General features: G+C 46.8%; 1 protein-coding gene across 1 annotated transcript in view; it reads right to left on the bottom strand.

Moving 5' to 3' along the window:
• Nucleotides 1-6,890, bottom strand: part of LOC141141116 (L-gulonolactone oxidase-like) — a 226,011-nt gene extending 219,121 nt beyond the window's left edge. The window contains exon 1 of the mRNA XM_073628825.1: nucleotides 6,762-6,890. Within this exon, the coding sequence (XP_073484926.1) occupies nucleotides 6,762-6,890 (129 nt within the window). The remainder of the gene's footprint in view (nucleotides 1-6,761) is intronic.
• Between the last annotated feature and the right edge of the window lie 7,795 nt (nucleotides 6,891-14,685).

The following is a 14,685-nucleotide window of genomic DNA, read 5'->3' as shown; positions in this document are numbered from 1 at the left end:
AAAACATTAATTTTGATCATTGATTGTGACAATGTAGCACCCATGTAGCACCATGAAGAAAATGTACTTTTTTTTTTTTCTTCTTTTTTTTTCAACAATCAATTTGTTTTGAAAGTTTTCAAGAAAATGTAATTTTAAATGCAATCAAACATTCTAATGAACCCCATAAAAAAAAATCGATCAGTTGATAATGATGTGGGGTCACCATAAGGTTTTTTTATGCATTAAGAGACAGAATTTCTGTATGTTTCAGACTATGCGCTGTATGTCTGCCTAATAAAAGGTCTTAGGTTTGAAAGGTAATAATCTGTGCACAGTGTAGTATTGTTATCTTGTACTTGGCGGAATAAAGTCTTCTGAGCTGGTGGTGTTGTGGCGTCTTTCATACCTGCGAGATGAGTGAATAATCAGCGGCTTCTTCCATCCAGCTGGATTTTTTCATTTGTCAAAGCGATCACAATATGGGCAGGCGTGCTGAGTGTGCAGTCATCCGGGGACGTGGCAAGCAAATATTTCAGTACAGCCAAGAAACAGACTAGAAACTCAGATGATGCTTGCGAAACAAAGATTCTTCAAGTCTGATACACCTTTGGGTGATATCTTAAAAGTGTATGTAAACCCAAAATCTACTGTATTCGTAAGTATGTTTGGTGTCATGACCCAGGAAGGGCCATGCTTATAAATGATGGGGCCCCCGCCGTATAGCCTACCTGACAGGTGCTACAAAGCAAAATCATGGGGCAGGACCAGCACAGGTCTGATGGATGGTGCCCCCCTACCAATCAGACTCATCCAGGTTCCCACTTGAACCCAGGCCCTCCTGCCGACCCAGTGGAGCCTGGGCCCAGTACAGGAGGGTTGCTGTACCCCTTTATCAGCAGCCATGCATCCAAGAAATATAAGATCCACATTTCCCCGGGCTCAGGTGCTCAAAGAGACTGCACCTAATGGGGCAGCAGTGGTTGAGCATATTAGCTGTCATCAGTTCAGGGGTCCGCTTTTGTTGTTCCTGGCAGGGGGGCCATCATATGAGAGCACCCAGCTTAGTGTTAAGCCCCAGTTACTGTGGTGGGCACTATGCTGGCTCCGAAGTACTGCCCCTCTCCAGACATATCTTGGACTTCTCTCACCACCTAAGCATCTAGACCAGAGACTCCTTCTTGCCTTTACCCTGTGGAACCGGTTTGGAGATCCTGCAGCCAACTACCTGGGCTACCGGCTGCAGCCAACCTCCTTGTGAGAGAAGTGGAGTTGCAAGTAACTACTACTACTACAGTACATTTGTACTAGACTGAACTGTACTGTACTGTCTAAGCCACAGTGATTCTCCATTTTTCTTCATTATTTAGCAGTCTCCAAACTGATGAGACACTATTGCTCCCACTGATACCAATGATGGAGCACTATTCCTCCCACTGATACCAATGATGGGGCACTATTCCTCCCACTGATAGCAATGATGGGGCACTATTCCTCCCACTGATACCAATGATGGACACTATTCCTCCGACTGATACCAATGATGGACACTATTCCTCCCACTGATACCAATGATGGGGCGCTATTCCTCCCACTGAAACCAATAATGGACACTATTCCTCCCACTGATACCAATGATGGGACATGATTTCTCCCACCAATACCAAGTATGGAGCACTATTCCTCCCACTAATACCAATGATGGGACACTATTCTTCCCACTGATAGCAATGATGGGGCACTGATACCAATGATGGGGCACTATTCCTTCCACTGATACCAATGATGGGACACTATTCCTCCCACTGATACCAATGATGGACACTATTCCTCCCACTAATACCAATGATGGACACTATTCCTCCCACTAATACCAATGATGGGGCACTATTCCTCCCACTGATACCAATGATGGACACTATTCCTCCCACTGATACCAATGATGGACATTATTCTTCCCACTGATACCAATGATGGACACTATTCCTCCCACTGATACCAATGATGGGGCACTATTCCTCCCACTCCATATTATTCTCACTGATACTGCGCATGGGATATTTTCTACCCCCCACTGGCCACAATACCCCCCCCCCCCTTTTCCAAAGTCTGAAGGACACTAAACTGGCCTTTTGTTTTAAAAGAGGCTGCAGGAGATCAGCAGCACTGAAATGCAACCAAGCATAACAACTAGGTGAAAACAGTAATTTCTAGAAGAAAAAGGAAATTGATTATAATATGCACTCCTTTAGTAAAGTGAATGTTATTTAGTTTGGGTTTAGCTCTACTTTAAAGCTGAAGTTTAGTTAGATTTTTTTTTATATGATTTTTTTTTTTAAAGCCCGTGGTGTGTGAACACACTCCAAAAACTCCATCCGGTGCAAAAAAAAGTGCACACATACATGTGAGACACAAAACGTGCACAGGGTGTACACATGGTCCTCCAAAGGGGAAGAACCTTGACCCTGATCTCCCGGGGCGTTAGACTCCAGACGGGGACTGAGGTACTTCACTTAGTCCATCTGGCCGAAACCAGACCGACCCCATTCTTTGGAAGGTCTGCCGAAACCAAGACCCACCCAAGTACTAGGGAGACCCCATGAGAGAGGGCGAACTAAGCCAGAAGGCCATGCCCACCCCTTCCCAAGACGTTCAGGGCAGGCCCGAGGGCCTACACCCTCCCAGCCAAACGTGAAAAAGTGTACATCAACAAAAAAGGAGAAAGTGACACAACAAACACACAAAAATAAATAAGTAAAGTGGGAAGGAAGTAGAGAGGGAAAGTGAAAAGTGCCATTGTGTAAAAAAATGGCCAGTCCTTCGGCTAGGAATAAAAAGTTCCTCTGGACCCAGCCAAAAGGCTTGGCCCTAGAGGCAGGTGCTGAAAAAAGTGTGTTGGTGCAGTCACCTTGGTGCCATAACTCAAAGTGACCCGCATCACAGTGAGACTACGGCACCCCTGGACTGCCACTCCAGGGGCACATACACCACGGGCTTGTCTCACACCTGGCCCTAACCTCCTTCTGACTGAAGTCAAATGGAGGGGAGTGCCGGGAAATGAGGCAGGCTCTATCTGACTTGTTGCGGCTTCTTGTGAGAAGCTCACAAATCAGAGTAAGCCATTTCAGTACAGGAGAGGAGCCAGTACAATTGTGCACGACTGAAGGGAAGGCCGCAGTTCATCTTTAAAATAACCCCTGACCCTAACACAAACCCATCCTAACCTCTAAAGTGATCCCAAATACAGACGTAACCCCTGCAGTGAAATGCTCACTTTACCTTGCATTGAGAGCTCTCGAACAGTCTTGGACAGTCGTCTGTATTGTACATTTGAGGATTTGCTAGAACTAGCAGTACCATGAACCCAATTCAGTTCATTGGGGTCTTTATATGAAGATTTAATATAAGTAATATATAATAAAATTGGTGATACAAAGTATAAATCAAAGCACAGTGATATGGCAAATGAAACAAATATTGATTATCCTTTTCATATTTTATCCCTTTTCAGAATCTTTCCCCTCTCCCCCTCTCCTCTTTCTTCATCCTGGATGATGTCCAATTTAAAGTGTTCAGTCCAGCAATTGCAGATATTGTTTTTTTTCATTGAATGCTCTGAAAAATAATAATAGCTTTTACAAAATGTTATAAAACATATGACTGCTACACAACCCATCCTTGTAATGTAGAGGCGTTAAACATCGACTTTCCATTTCAATCTGCAAGCAGCTGTTATCTTCTGTTACCGCCAAAAAAATAAATAAATAAATAAATAAAAAAAACACAAATAAATAAAAAAAAAATAAAAATAAAATAAACTTCTTTCTAAATAAGCATGGCAATTGTTCTGGTTCAATTGACACTTTATGAATTAACATACCTCCTTAGATCTAGTCTGTCTGAACAGTATGGTCATCTGCTGACATGGCACTATCCACAGGCAGCTTAAAGTGATTGTTATGCCCCATACACACGGTCGGACATTGATCGGACATTCCGACAACAAAATCCATGGATTTTTTCAGATGGATGTTGGCTCAAACTTGTCTTGCATACACACGGTCACACAAAGTTGTCGGAAAATCCGATCATTCTGAACGCGGTGACGTAAAACACGTACGTCGGGACTATAAACGGGGCAGTAGCCAATAGCTTTCGTCTCTTTATTTATTCTGAGCATGCGTGGCACTTTGTGCGTCGGATTTGTGTACACACGATCGGAAATTCCGACAACGGATTTTGTTGTCGGAAAATTTTATAGCCTGCTCTCAAACTTTGTGTGTCGGAAATTCCGATGGAAAATGTGTGATGGAGCCCACGAATTTCCGACAACAAGGTCTTATCACACATTTTCCGTTGGAAAATCCGGCCGTGTATACAGGGCATAAAGGCTTGTTTTTTTAATTTAAAATAACAGACATATCATACTTACCGCCACTGTGCAGCTTGTTTTGCGCAGAGTGGCCCCTGGTCCTCATCTTCTGGGGTCCCTCGATGGCTCTCGCAGCTCCTCCTCACATCAGATAACCCCCTAGGAAAAGCTCTCTCCCGGGGGGATTACCTTGCGGGCGCGCTCCCGAGTCCAGCATTTGGCGTCCATAGACATGAATGCCGGACTCAGCCCTGCCTCCCCCCCCCCCCCGGCGCCCGCGTCATTGGATTTGATTGACAGCAGTGGGAGCCAATGGCTGCGCTGCTATTAATCTATCCAATCAAGAGCCGGGACCCCGTGCAGAGAGGGACAGCGCGTCTCCGCCGAGGGAAATACGGGGCTCGGGTAAGTAAAACTGTGGGGCTGGGGGGGCGGTGACTGCCAGAAGCTTTTTAACCTTAATGCATAGGATCCATTAAGGTGAAAAAACACGAGGGTTTACAACCCCTTTACCCATACCTCCCAACTTTTTGAGATGGGAATGAGGGACACCTAGCAGCAAAAGTATGCAGGGATAGGACACATCCCTTGCCACGCCCCTTAAAGGAGAATTGTACAAAAAAACAAGATTGGTTAAACCTACAAGTGCTTTTTTTACCACTACTATTCCTTTATATTGGCTTTTGGAATTTACAAATGCAGCAGTTTAGAAATCAGATGAAAGGTTTAGCACTGGAAAACACTTTTTGATAGATAAAAAGTACATTTTATATACAACTATATAGATCAGACCAAAATGAGGGACAGATGAGGAGGAATGAGGGACAGAGGGACATTGCTCCTCATCAGGGACAGTCCCTCGAAATCAGGGACAGTTGGGAGCTATGCCTTTACCTCTTCAATAAGATGCAGAAGTTAAATGCAATTTTACTTCAGATAATTACAGCACAGGGGATGTTTTCCAGTCTTTTGAAGCGTAAAGACAATCACTTTTTATAGTTACATAGTTTATAGTAGGTGAGGTTGAAAAAAGACACAAGTCCATCAAGTCCAACCTGTGTGTGATTATGTGTCAGTATTACATTGTATATCCCTGTATGTTGTGGTCATTCAGGTGATTATCTAATAGTTTCTTGAAGCTATCAATGCTCCCCGCTGAGACCACCGCCTGTGGAAGGGAATTCCACATCCTTGCCGCTCTTGCAGTAAAGAACCCTCTACGTAGTTTAAAGTTAAACCTCTTTTCTTCTAATTGTAATGAGTGGCCACGAGTCTTATTAAACTCTCTACTGCAAAAAAGTTTTATCCCTATTGTGGGGTCACCAGTACAGTATTTGTAAATTGAAATCATATCCCCTCTCAAGCGTCTCTTCTCCAGAGAGAATAAGTTCAGTGCTCGCAACCTTTCCTCATAACTAAGATCCTCCAGACCCTTTATTAGCTTTGTTGCCCTTCTTTGTACTCGCTCCATTTCCAGTACATCCTTCCTGAGGACTGGAGCTCAGAACTGGTCAATATACTCCAGGTGCGGCCGGACCAGAGTCTTGTAGAGCGGGAGAATTATCGTTTTATCTCTGGAGTTGATCCCCCTTTTAATGCATGCCAATATTCTGTTTGCTTTGTTAGCAGCAGCTTGGCATTGCATGCCATTGCTGAGCCTATCACCTACTAGGACCCCCAGGTCCTTTTCCATCCTAGATTCCCCAAGAGGTTCTCCCCCCCCAGTGTATAGATTGCATTCATATTTTTGCCACCCAAATGCATTATTTTACATTTTTCTACATTGAACCTCATTTGCCATGTAGTCACCCACCCCATTAATTTGTTCAAGTCTTTTTGCAAGGTTTCCACATCCTATGGAGAAGTTATTGCCCTGCTTAGCTTAGTATCGTCCGCAAATACAGATATTGAACTGTTTACCCCATCCTCCAGGTCGTTTATGAACAAATTAAATAGGATTGGTCCCAGCACAGAACCCTGGGGAACCCCACTACCCACCCCTGACCATTCCGAGTACTCCCCATTTATCACCACCCTCTGAACTCGCCCTTGTAGCCAGTTTTCAATCCATGTACACACCCTATGGTCCATGCCAACGGACCTTATTTTGTACAGTAAACGTTTATGGGGAACTGTGTCAAATGCTTTTGCAAAATCCAGATACACCACGTCTACGGGCCTTTTCTAAGCTCTGTCTCTGCAAAGTGCTAACACTGGCCGAGGGAACATGGAAGAAATGGGGAAGATCTAGCTAGGACTGAACTCACAAACACTAAACAGAATGGAAGAACATAAGAAGAAACCAAAACCACAAAGTAAAGAAGTTGTAATGGCTCAAAACCACCACTAAAGGTCAGCATACTACCGAATAATAATAACTTGCAGTTGAATACAACACAGAAAAAAATACACTTAGGTGGGACAGAAACAGTAATAGTTCTAGCTGTAGACAGGATTCCTCTAAATTCTTAACCGACTGCTTGTGTAACCGGCTCACTATGTCTAAAACGATGATGTTGCTTTGCTCAACATAGCCCATCCCACCTCATGCATGAACACTCCATCCAGGCTCCTTCACTGCCACCCTGTTGCACCATCCTCTCTCATGTCCAAGCTCATATTGACTATTCTCTAAACTTAGACAAGGGGGTGACATCATGGCACCCCACAAGTGACAGTGTTCGGGCCTGGTGATTGCCTGCTCAGGCCTGAGCTTGGGGGAAGTCGCATGCTATCCTCTACCTGGAATCACTTCTCTGTAAGCAAGGGCAGTGTGGGAAGGGGGCATGGCTGGGTAATAATATGACCAAATAATAATTCTTCCAGCACATTTCTTGCAGCACCCTACTTCACTGTCCAACTTTAGTACTCCTGTCACACCATCAGCACATGACTAGGTCTCACTCTGAATAAGTCCCAGTGTCTTTACTAGATAGCCCTTTGTAGGCCGGGGTCTGCAGTACCCCTTTGTGGTAGCCGATTTGATAGAGAAGATTAAATGTAGATGGACTACTGATCCCAGCAAGTGCGACTTGCAAATCCTGCCCGCCCTCCTGGCTGCAGCGACTTGACACAAAACTCCCACAGTCTCTCCCTCTGGCTCTACAACCAGCTCCCCTGGAATGTCTCTTCCAGAGCTTTCCACTGTGCTTTCCACTCACTGACATCTGTCCTGGATCCTTCCTGAATGACTTTACTCCGGACTTGCTGACCAACTGTCCTTCCAGCTCCAGAGAAGCCCGGAGCAAAATAAATATAAAAAAAGGACAGGGCTTACATGACAGGGGAAACAGGGAACAGAGTGGCAAAAATGAGATATTGGGACAGCTGGAGGAGGAGGCGACATAGGCAGAAAAGACGCTTCCAGGTCGCTTTCCCTGGGCCTTTGGAGCACTCCCCTCTCTGCCGTCCTGCATCCTTCCACACTTCAGACCTCAGATGAAGCCAGCTAGGCACTGGAGAGCTGCCAGCTGCTGCTGTGGAGGGCCTGGTGGCCGCTGCTGATTGATTCCCGTGCCGAGGGCCCACCCCCGCTGACTCATCGCCAGGGGCGGCGCCCGCATGGTCCTGCTCCTGCCGAGGGGGATTCCTCCCAGAACCACCTACCATGGGCACAGCCGACAGCCACAAGGACATTGTCTGTGGATGCGACTTATGACATCGGCAAGGGCCCCGAAACAGCTTTTTTAAGGGGGGGGGGGTGGTGGCTCATCCACCCCCCGACAATCGGCCGCAAAGAAGAGGGGGGTCTGTTGGCAGTATAATGAGGGTTCCTGCAAGTGTGGGGGGTGTTGCCGATACAAGCATGAATGCCCATCCCTTGTCCCGATGATTCAAACAGGGGAAGGGTTGTGCCAGTGAGTCTGTTAGAAAAAGGTTTACGCCAGTGAAGGTGGAAAGGATGCAGCCTTTCCTTGATAGATACCTGGATAGGGAGGCAGCACGGTTGTTAGGCTTGGGTTTCTCCAAGGGTTTTACGTATACCTTCTACCCTGGCCAAAGCGCCACCAGTGTCCCGGAACTTGCCCTCGGCCTTGCAACATGCGGAAGTGGTTTCTGAGAAATTGAGGAAGGAAGTTGCATTAGGCTGCATGGGTGGCCCTTTCACATCATTACCTTTAACGAATCTGGTTATCTCGCCCCTAGGTCGTGCCGAAGAAGGAGCCCAATAGATTTAGGCTAATTCGCCACCTTTCCTTCCCGAAGGGAGGGTTGGTCAAGGATGCGATTGACTCGGAGATGTGCGCTATATCTTACACTTCCTTTGATGCGGCTGTTTTCTGGGTACGACGTTATGGGCAAGGGGCTATGATGGCCAAATCTGATATTGAGTCTGAGTTCAGATTGCTTCCCCTCCATCCAGATAGTTTTCGTTTGCTTGGATGTCATTGGCAGGAGGAATTCTATGTGGATCGCTGCCTGCCCATGGGCTGTTCTATTTCATGTGCACTGTTTGAGAAGTTCAGTTCCTTTGTGGAGTGGGTAGTTGGAAACGTCGCAGGGGTGAACTCCATCATCCATTACTTAGATGATTTTTATTGCGTGGGCCTGGCCTCCTCCGCGATCTGCGCGGTGCTACTGGCTATGTAGGAACACATTACCGCTCGTTTTGGCATCCCCTTGGCCCAGGAAAAAACAGAGGGGCCGACTACCGTGATTAGTTTCCTGGTCATTGTATTGGACTCTGACGCCATGGAGTGTCGCCTGCCAAAAGACAAGCTGGTGGCACTCAAGGGAGAGATTCGGGGGCTCTTGGGATTGCACAAGGTTCAACTTCGGAAGCTACAGTCGTTGTTGGGTAAGTTGAATTTTGCGTATCGCATTCTACCGATGGGGAGGGTATTTTGCCGACGGCAAGTACGGCGGGGGTCAATTCTCCCACTCATTTCATTCACCTGGTAAGGGAGCACAGGGAGGATTTGCGAGTGTGGCACTCGTTCTTGGACTCTTTTAATGGGTGGGCATTGTGGATGTCAGGGCCAGTTAGTAACTTTGACCTGGAACTTTACACTGATGCAGCCAGCTCGACTATATTTGGGGCCTTTTTTCAAGGCCATTGGAGTGCAGGGCCTTGGCCAGATTCATGGAAAGAGGCAGGTTTTCTCCGTAATCTGGTATTACTGGAATTGTTTCTGGTGGTGATGGCCGTGGAGCTGTGGGGAGAGTCTTTCACGGACCTGAAAGTGCGCTTTCATGGGGACAATCTGGGAGTGGTACGGGTCATCAACAAGGTATCAGCCTCATCTCCGCTCATGGTTCGGCTGCTCCAACACTTAGTGTTGCGTTGTCTGCAGTTAAATGTTTTTATTTATGCGGTACACCTCCCGGGTGTTGAGAACATAATAGCTGACGCTTTGTCTCACTTTCAGTGGGACAGGTTCTGGGAGTTGGCGCTGGCTGCGGAGCAACGCTGGATTCCTTGTCCCCACTGGCTGTGGAAGATTGCCTTGGGGTCATCTCCGGATGGATCAGACAGTCTGTAAGTGATACGACGTGGGCTGAATATAGCAGGGTCTGGCGAGAATGGTTGTCTTTATTGCAACAGGCCGAGTTTGGGCCAGGAAGTGCGGTTGGTGGTTCTGTTCTTTGTCTTGCGGAATCTGGCAGGATTGGCAGGATTGGCATTTTTATTCAAATTGGCAGGATTGGCATTTTTATTCAAATTGCAGGGTTGCTAGGACCTTACTAAAGATTTTTGGGTACGGCAAGCAGTCAAGGGTTATCGGCGCTCTCAGAAGCGTAGGCACTCCAGGCGACCTGTTTCGTTTGAGCTTTTGGGGAAGGTTTTAGCACAGTTGGTTTTTATGTGTTGATCGGCCTATGAAGTTTCCTTGTTTAAAACGGCGTTCTCCCTGGCGTTCTTTGGAGCTTTTCGAATCAGCGAGCTAATTAGCCCTTCCAAGAGGGTACAGGGGGGTATGTGGGCTACAGAAGTCACCTGTGGGGAGGATAGGTTGTCCCTTGTGTTACGCAAGTCCAAAACGGAACAGGTGGGCAGGGGCAGGAAGGTTCAGGTATTTTCGGTACCAGGTTCGCCCTTATGTCCAGTGGAGGTGGTAAGGGGGTTTCTCACAGTGCACCCGAATTTGGTGGGGTCCTTTTTGATACATGCTTACGGGTCTCCTTTGTCCAGATTTTGATTAATTTTTGTTTTCCGGAAATGCTTAAGGGCGTTGGGTTTGGGGGAAAAGGAATTTTCATTGCATTCTTTTCGAATTGGGGCGGCTACGGAGGCTGCTAGATTGGGGTTGGATGAAGAGGCGGTCAAGTGCATTGGTAGGTGGGAATCACATTGGTTCAAGTTATACGGTCGTCCTTGCCTGTTGTCAGAGTAACGGGGTAGGGGGAGCTTATTGGGCATGTTTGGGTGGGTATGCATGTTTCTGCGTGCATATTGGTTGTTATGTGTGGTATGTTTTTTCTTCTCTTTCAGGTGGCGTGCAGGGCCTGGTCTGGATATTGGGCCACTCATATGTTTTTTGGGGGGCAAAAAGAGTAGATGTTAGGCCTGATGGGAGACAATTGGGCATTTCTAGGCAGGAAGCCTGTGTCTGGTGGTTGGGCGTACCGGGCATGCTCTGGAGCATGATGGTCCCAGAAGTGCATCGCTTTGCACATCTGGATAGGCTGCCGGACGTTTTGGTGTTACACATCGGCTGCAATGATTTGGGCTTAAGGTCCATGTTGGACATTACGCGAGATATCAAATTTGACTTCCTACGGCTCTGCATGGCCTTTCCGGAGATGTTGATTGTATGGTTCGATATCATTGCTCGGACGAATTTGCGATTGGCTAGATCGGTGGAGCAACTCAATAAGGCCAGAAAAAAACAGGGATGTTAGCTGATTTGTGGTTAGGAATGGGGGCTGGTTATCAGACATTTAAAGCTGGAAGTGGATACTTGGCAATACCTTCGGGGTGTCGGGGTACACCTCAATGCGGTGGGGATTGACATGTGGGCACTGGGGTTGCAGGATGGTATCCAGAGTGCGTTGAGGGTGTAGAGGGGCACACAAGGGTAAGGTTTTCCCCTTGGGTGCTGTGGCGGGTGTTGGTCTTTGCGGGTGAATGAAGAAACCTTGGATAAGGAAGAGTTCGGGACCTATCGGTGGTATGGGTCCCTCTGGTGGTATTCCAGTTAAGAAGCCCGGAGCAAAAAAAAAAATAGCGCAGGGCTTACATGACAGGGGAAACAGGGGACAGAGTGGCAAAAATGAGAGAGGTCACCTGATTGTAGCAGCTGGAGGAGGAGGGGGCATAGTCAGTAAAAAGGAGATGGCCCCTCCCCAGCGTTCAGTGGCAGCATGAGGAGTGAGCTTCCCACCCACCCTCCCTGTTTGTGGTTGTTTATTGTTTTTCTCTTTTAAGCCTTTTTTCCACAGAGCGGTTGGGTCCTAAGGATGTCGTGGCAGTTGGCTGGTGATGGTCTTTGTGGGTGAATGAAGAAACCTCCGATAAGGAAGAGTTCGGGACCCATCAGTGGTATGGGTACCACTGGTGGTATTCCAGTTAATGATGGTTTAGCTGGAATTTGGTTAACAGGGTCACTGTGGTCAGTGGTTTGTCTCCATGCTAGTATGTCAGCTGGAGGCCTATTAGGATAGAAAAGGTACCGCAGCGCATTATTAAATCATATTGTAGTTTGGGGTTTCCTGCAAAGACCAAAGCGAGTATTGACTGATGGGTTTTTGGTTTAACAGATGTTTTTTACAATTATGTTAAATTAAGTTGAGTTTGTTAATAAAGAGGCTGCTACGGACAATATTTACTCCAACTTGGTGTGGTCTCCATTAATGGGGTTAATGGTAAGGCTGCTTGGAGTATGGGTTGGTCGGGCAGTTTTGGGGAAGTATGGATCATCTGTTATACAATGGTCATGTTCCAGGACAATGGTCATGTTCCAGGACACCTCTCCGTGTAAGGAGAGGCTCCCTCCCAGATCCCGAGCTCCCTGCCCGAGGTACACCCCCCCAGAAAGAGGGTTCCCTCAGATACGACAGTCTAACACTCCATCATCCAGTTCACCCACCCGACCACTCCCCCCCCAGCATGCTGACCATGGGTATATGTTGGAGGCCTGCCCCCTGCCAATCCTAGTTGGGGATTGGTCAGAGCTCCTCACATGCACCCCACGTCACTCCAGCTCTCTGCCCTGCCCCATTTCCAGAACCTTTTCCCTGGAAACAGAGGAGGCGCCCAAGAGCTAAGGCACATGTCAGTCATCTACTGCTATACTAAACCACTCTCCTGCCCCCAGATCAAAACAAACAGGCCTAGCTCACAGCATAGGCCTGCTTAAATTTACCTGCGCTGACAGCTTACACAAAAAACCTACACTAGCACCTACCTAAGGTAGAGGGTGCTACACTTACATCAACTGTCCCCATCATAGTGCCCCTTTATATCAACTGTCCCTATAACAGTGTCCCCTTACTTCACCTATCCCCATCAGATTGCTTCCTTACATCAACTGCCCCCATCAGAGTGCCCTCTTGCATCAACTGTCCCCTTCTGAGTGCTTTTTTACATCAACTGTCCCCATCAGAGTGTACCCTTACATCAACTGTCCACATTAGAGTGCGCTCTTTCATCAACTGTCCCCATCAGAGTGTCCCTTTACATCAATTGTCTACATTATAGTCCCCCCTTACATCAACTGTCCTGATCAAAGCCCCCCTTTTTTCAACTGTCCACATTAGAGTGCCATCTTACATCAACTGTCCCCATTAGGGTGCCCTATTACATCAACGCTCCCGATCAGAGTGCCCTCTTACATCAACTGTCCCCATCAGGGTGTCCCCTTACATCAAATGTCCCGATCAAAGCCCCTCTTTCATCAAATGCCCCCATCAGAGTGCCCCCTTACATCAAATGTCCCGATCAAAGCCCCTTTCATAAACTGTCCCAATCAGAGTGCCCCCCTACCTCAAATGTCCCCATCAGAGTGACCCCTAACATCAACTGTCCCAACCAAAGCCCCCCTTTTATCAACTGTCCCAATCAAAACCCCCCCTTTCATCAACTGTCCCAATCAAAGTGCCCCCTTACATCATCAAATGTCCCCATCAGAGTGCCCTCCTACATCAACTGTCCCACTCAAATCTCCTCCTACATCAAATGTCCCAATCAAAGCCCCACTTTCATCAAGTGTCCCAATCAAAGTGCCCCCTTACATCATCAAATGTCCCCATCAGAGTGCCCTCCTACATCAACTGTCCCACTCAAATCTCCTCCTACATCAAATATCCCAATCAAAGCCCCTCTTTCATCAAATGTCCACATTAGAATTCCCCTTATATCTATTGTCCCGACCAAAGCCCCCTATCATCAAATGTCCCAATCAGAGTGCCGTCCTGCATCAAATGTCCCGATCAAAGCCCCTCTTTTATCAAATGTCCCTGTCAGAGTGCCCCTTTACATCGAATGTTCCTATCGAAGCCCCTCTTTCATCAAATGTCCCTGTCAGAGAGCCCTCTTACATCAAATGTCCCGATCAAAGCCCCTGTTTCGTCAACTGTCCCAATCAGAGTGTCTTCTTACATCAAATGTCCTTAATTAGAGTGCCCCCATACATCAACTGTCCCAATCAAAGCCCCCCTTTCATCAACTGTCCCAATCAAAGCCCCCCTTTCATCAACTGTCCTAATCAGAGTGCCCCCTTACATCAAATGTCGCCATCAGCGTGCCTTGTGGATCAGTGGATGCACACAACTTTTAATTCATTACATTTGTGTAAAAGTGAATATAATTCATCTACATACTTTGTACATTTTGTGGCATAGTTCAGGAAATTCTGGGTGTAATATACAGTGAAATGGAAGAGGTTAACTCTGGACCAACCACGTCAGTAAAATAAGTCATTGGAAACTATGTAAGCATTGTGTGGCACAGCATGTGGTTCTAATTACCATCCTATACATACTGCACCTGCTAGTAAATAGTGCTTACATGGACAATAAAAATGGACGCAGAACCGATAAAACAACATGAGAGGAATGTCATCTCAACTTTATTGACCGCTTTACACATTTTATTTGCGTTGCAGCTGCCTCGGGGATGGTAGGAAGCACAGAAAACAAATTACGTACGTTATTCCCATCCATTGGTAGATCTCTAAGGAGTAGATACAGAAACAAAATTGGAAATGTTCTTCATAGCAACCAATCAGAACTCCTATATATGGGCAATAGGGATGAGCTCAAAGTTTGGAATCGGGACCAAACGTTGACCGTTCAGGTGCTCATTCGAACTTTTTATTTTTTTGGCAGGGGGCTAAAGATCATATACATTATAGTAAGGGTATCTCTATCACTAATATGACGTCTTTAGTATC

This window comes from Aquarana catesbeiana, linkage group LG04 (genome assembly GCF_042186555.1).
Source record: "Aquarana catesbeiana isolate 2022-GZ linkage group LG04, ASM4218655v1, whole genome shotgun sequence".
NCBI classification, from domain to species: Eukaryota; Metazoa; Chordata; class Amphibia; order Anura; family Ranidae; genus Aquarana; species Aquarana catesbeiana.
Note: the sequence above shows the minus strand (reverse complement) of the source record. Positions and strands in the feature narration are given on the sequence as shown.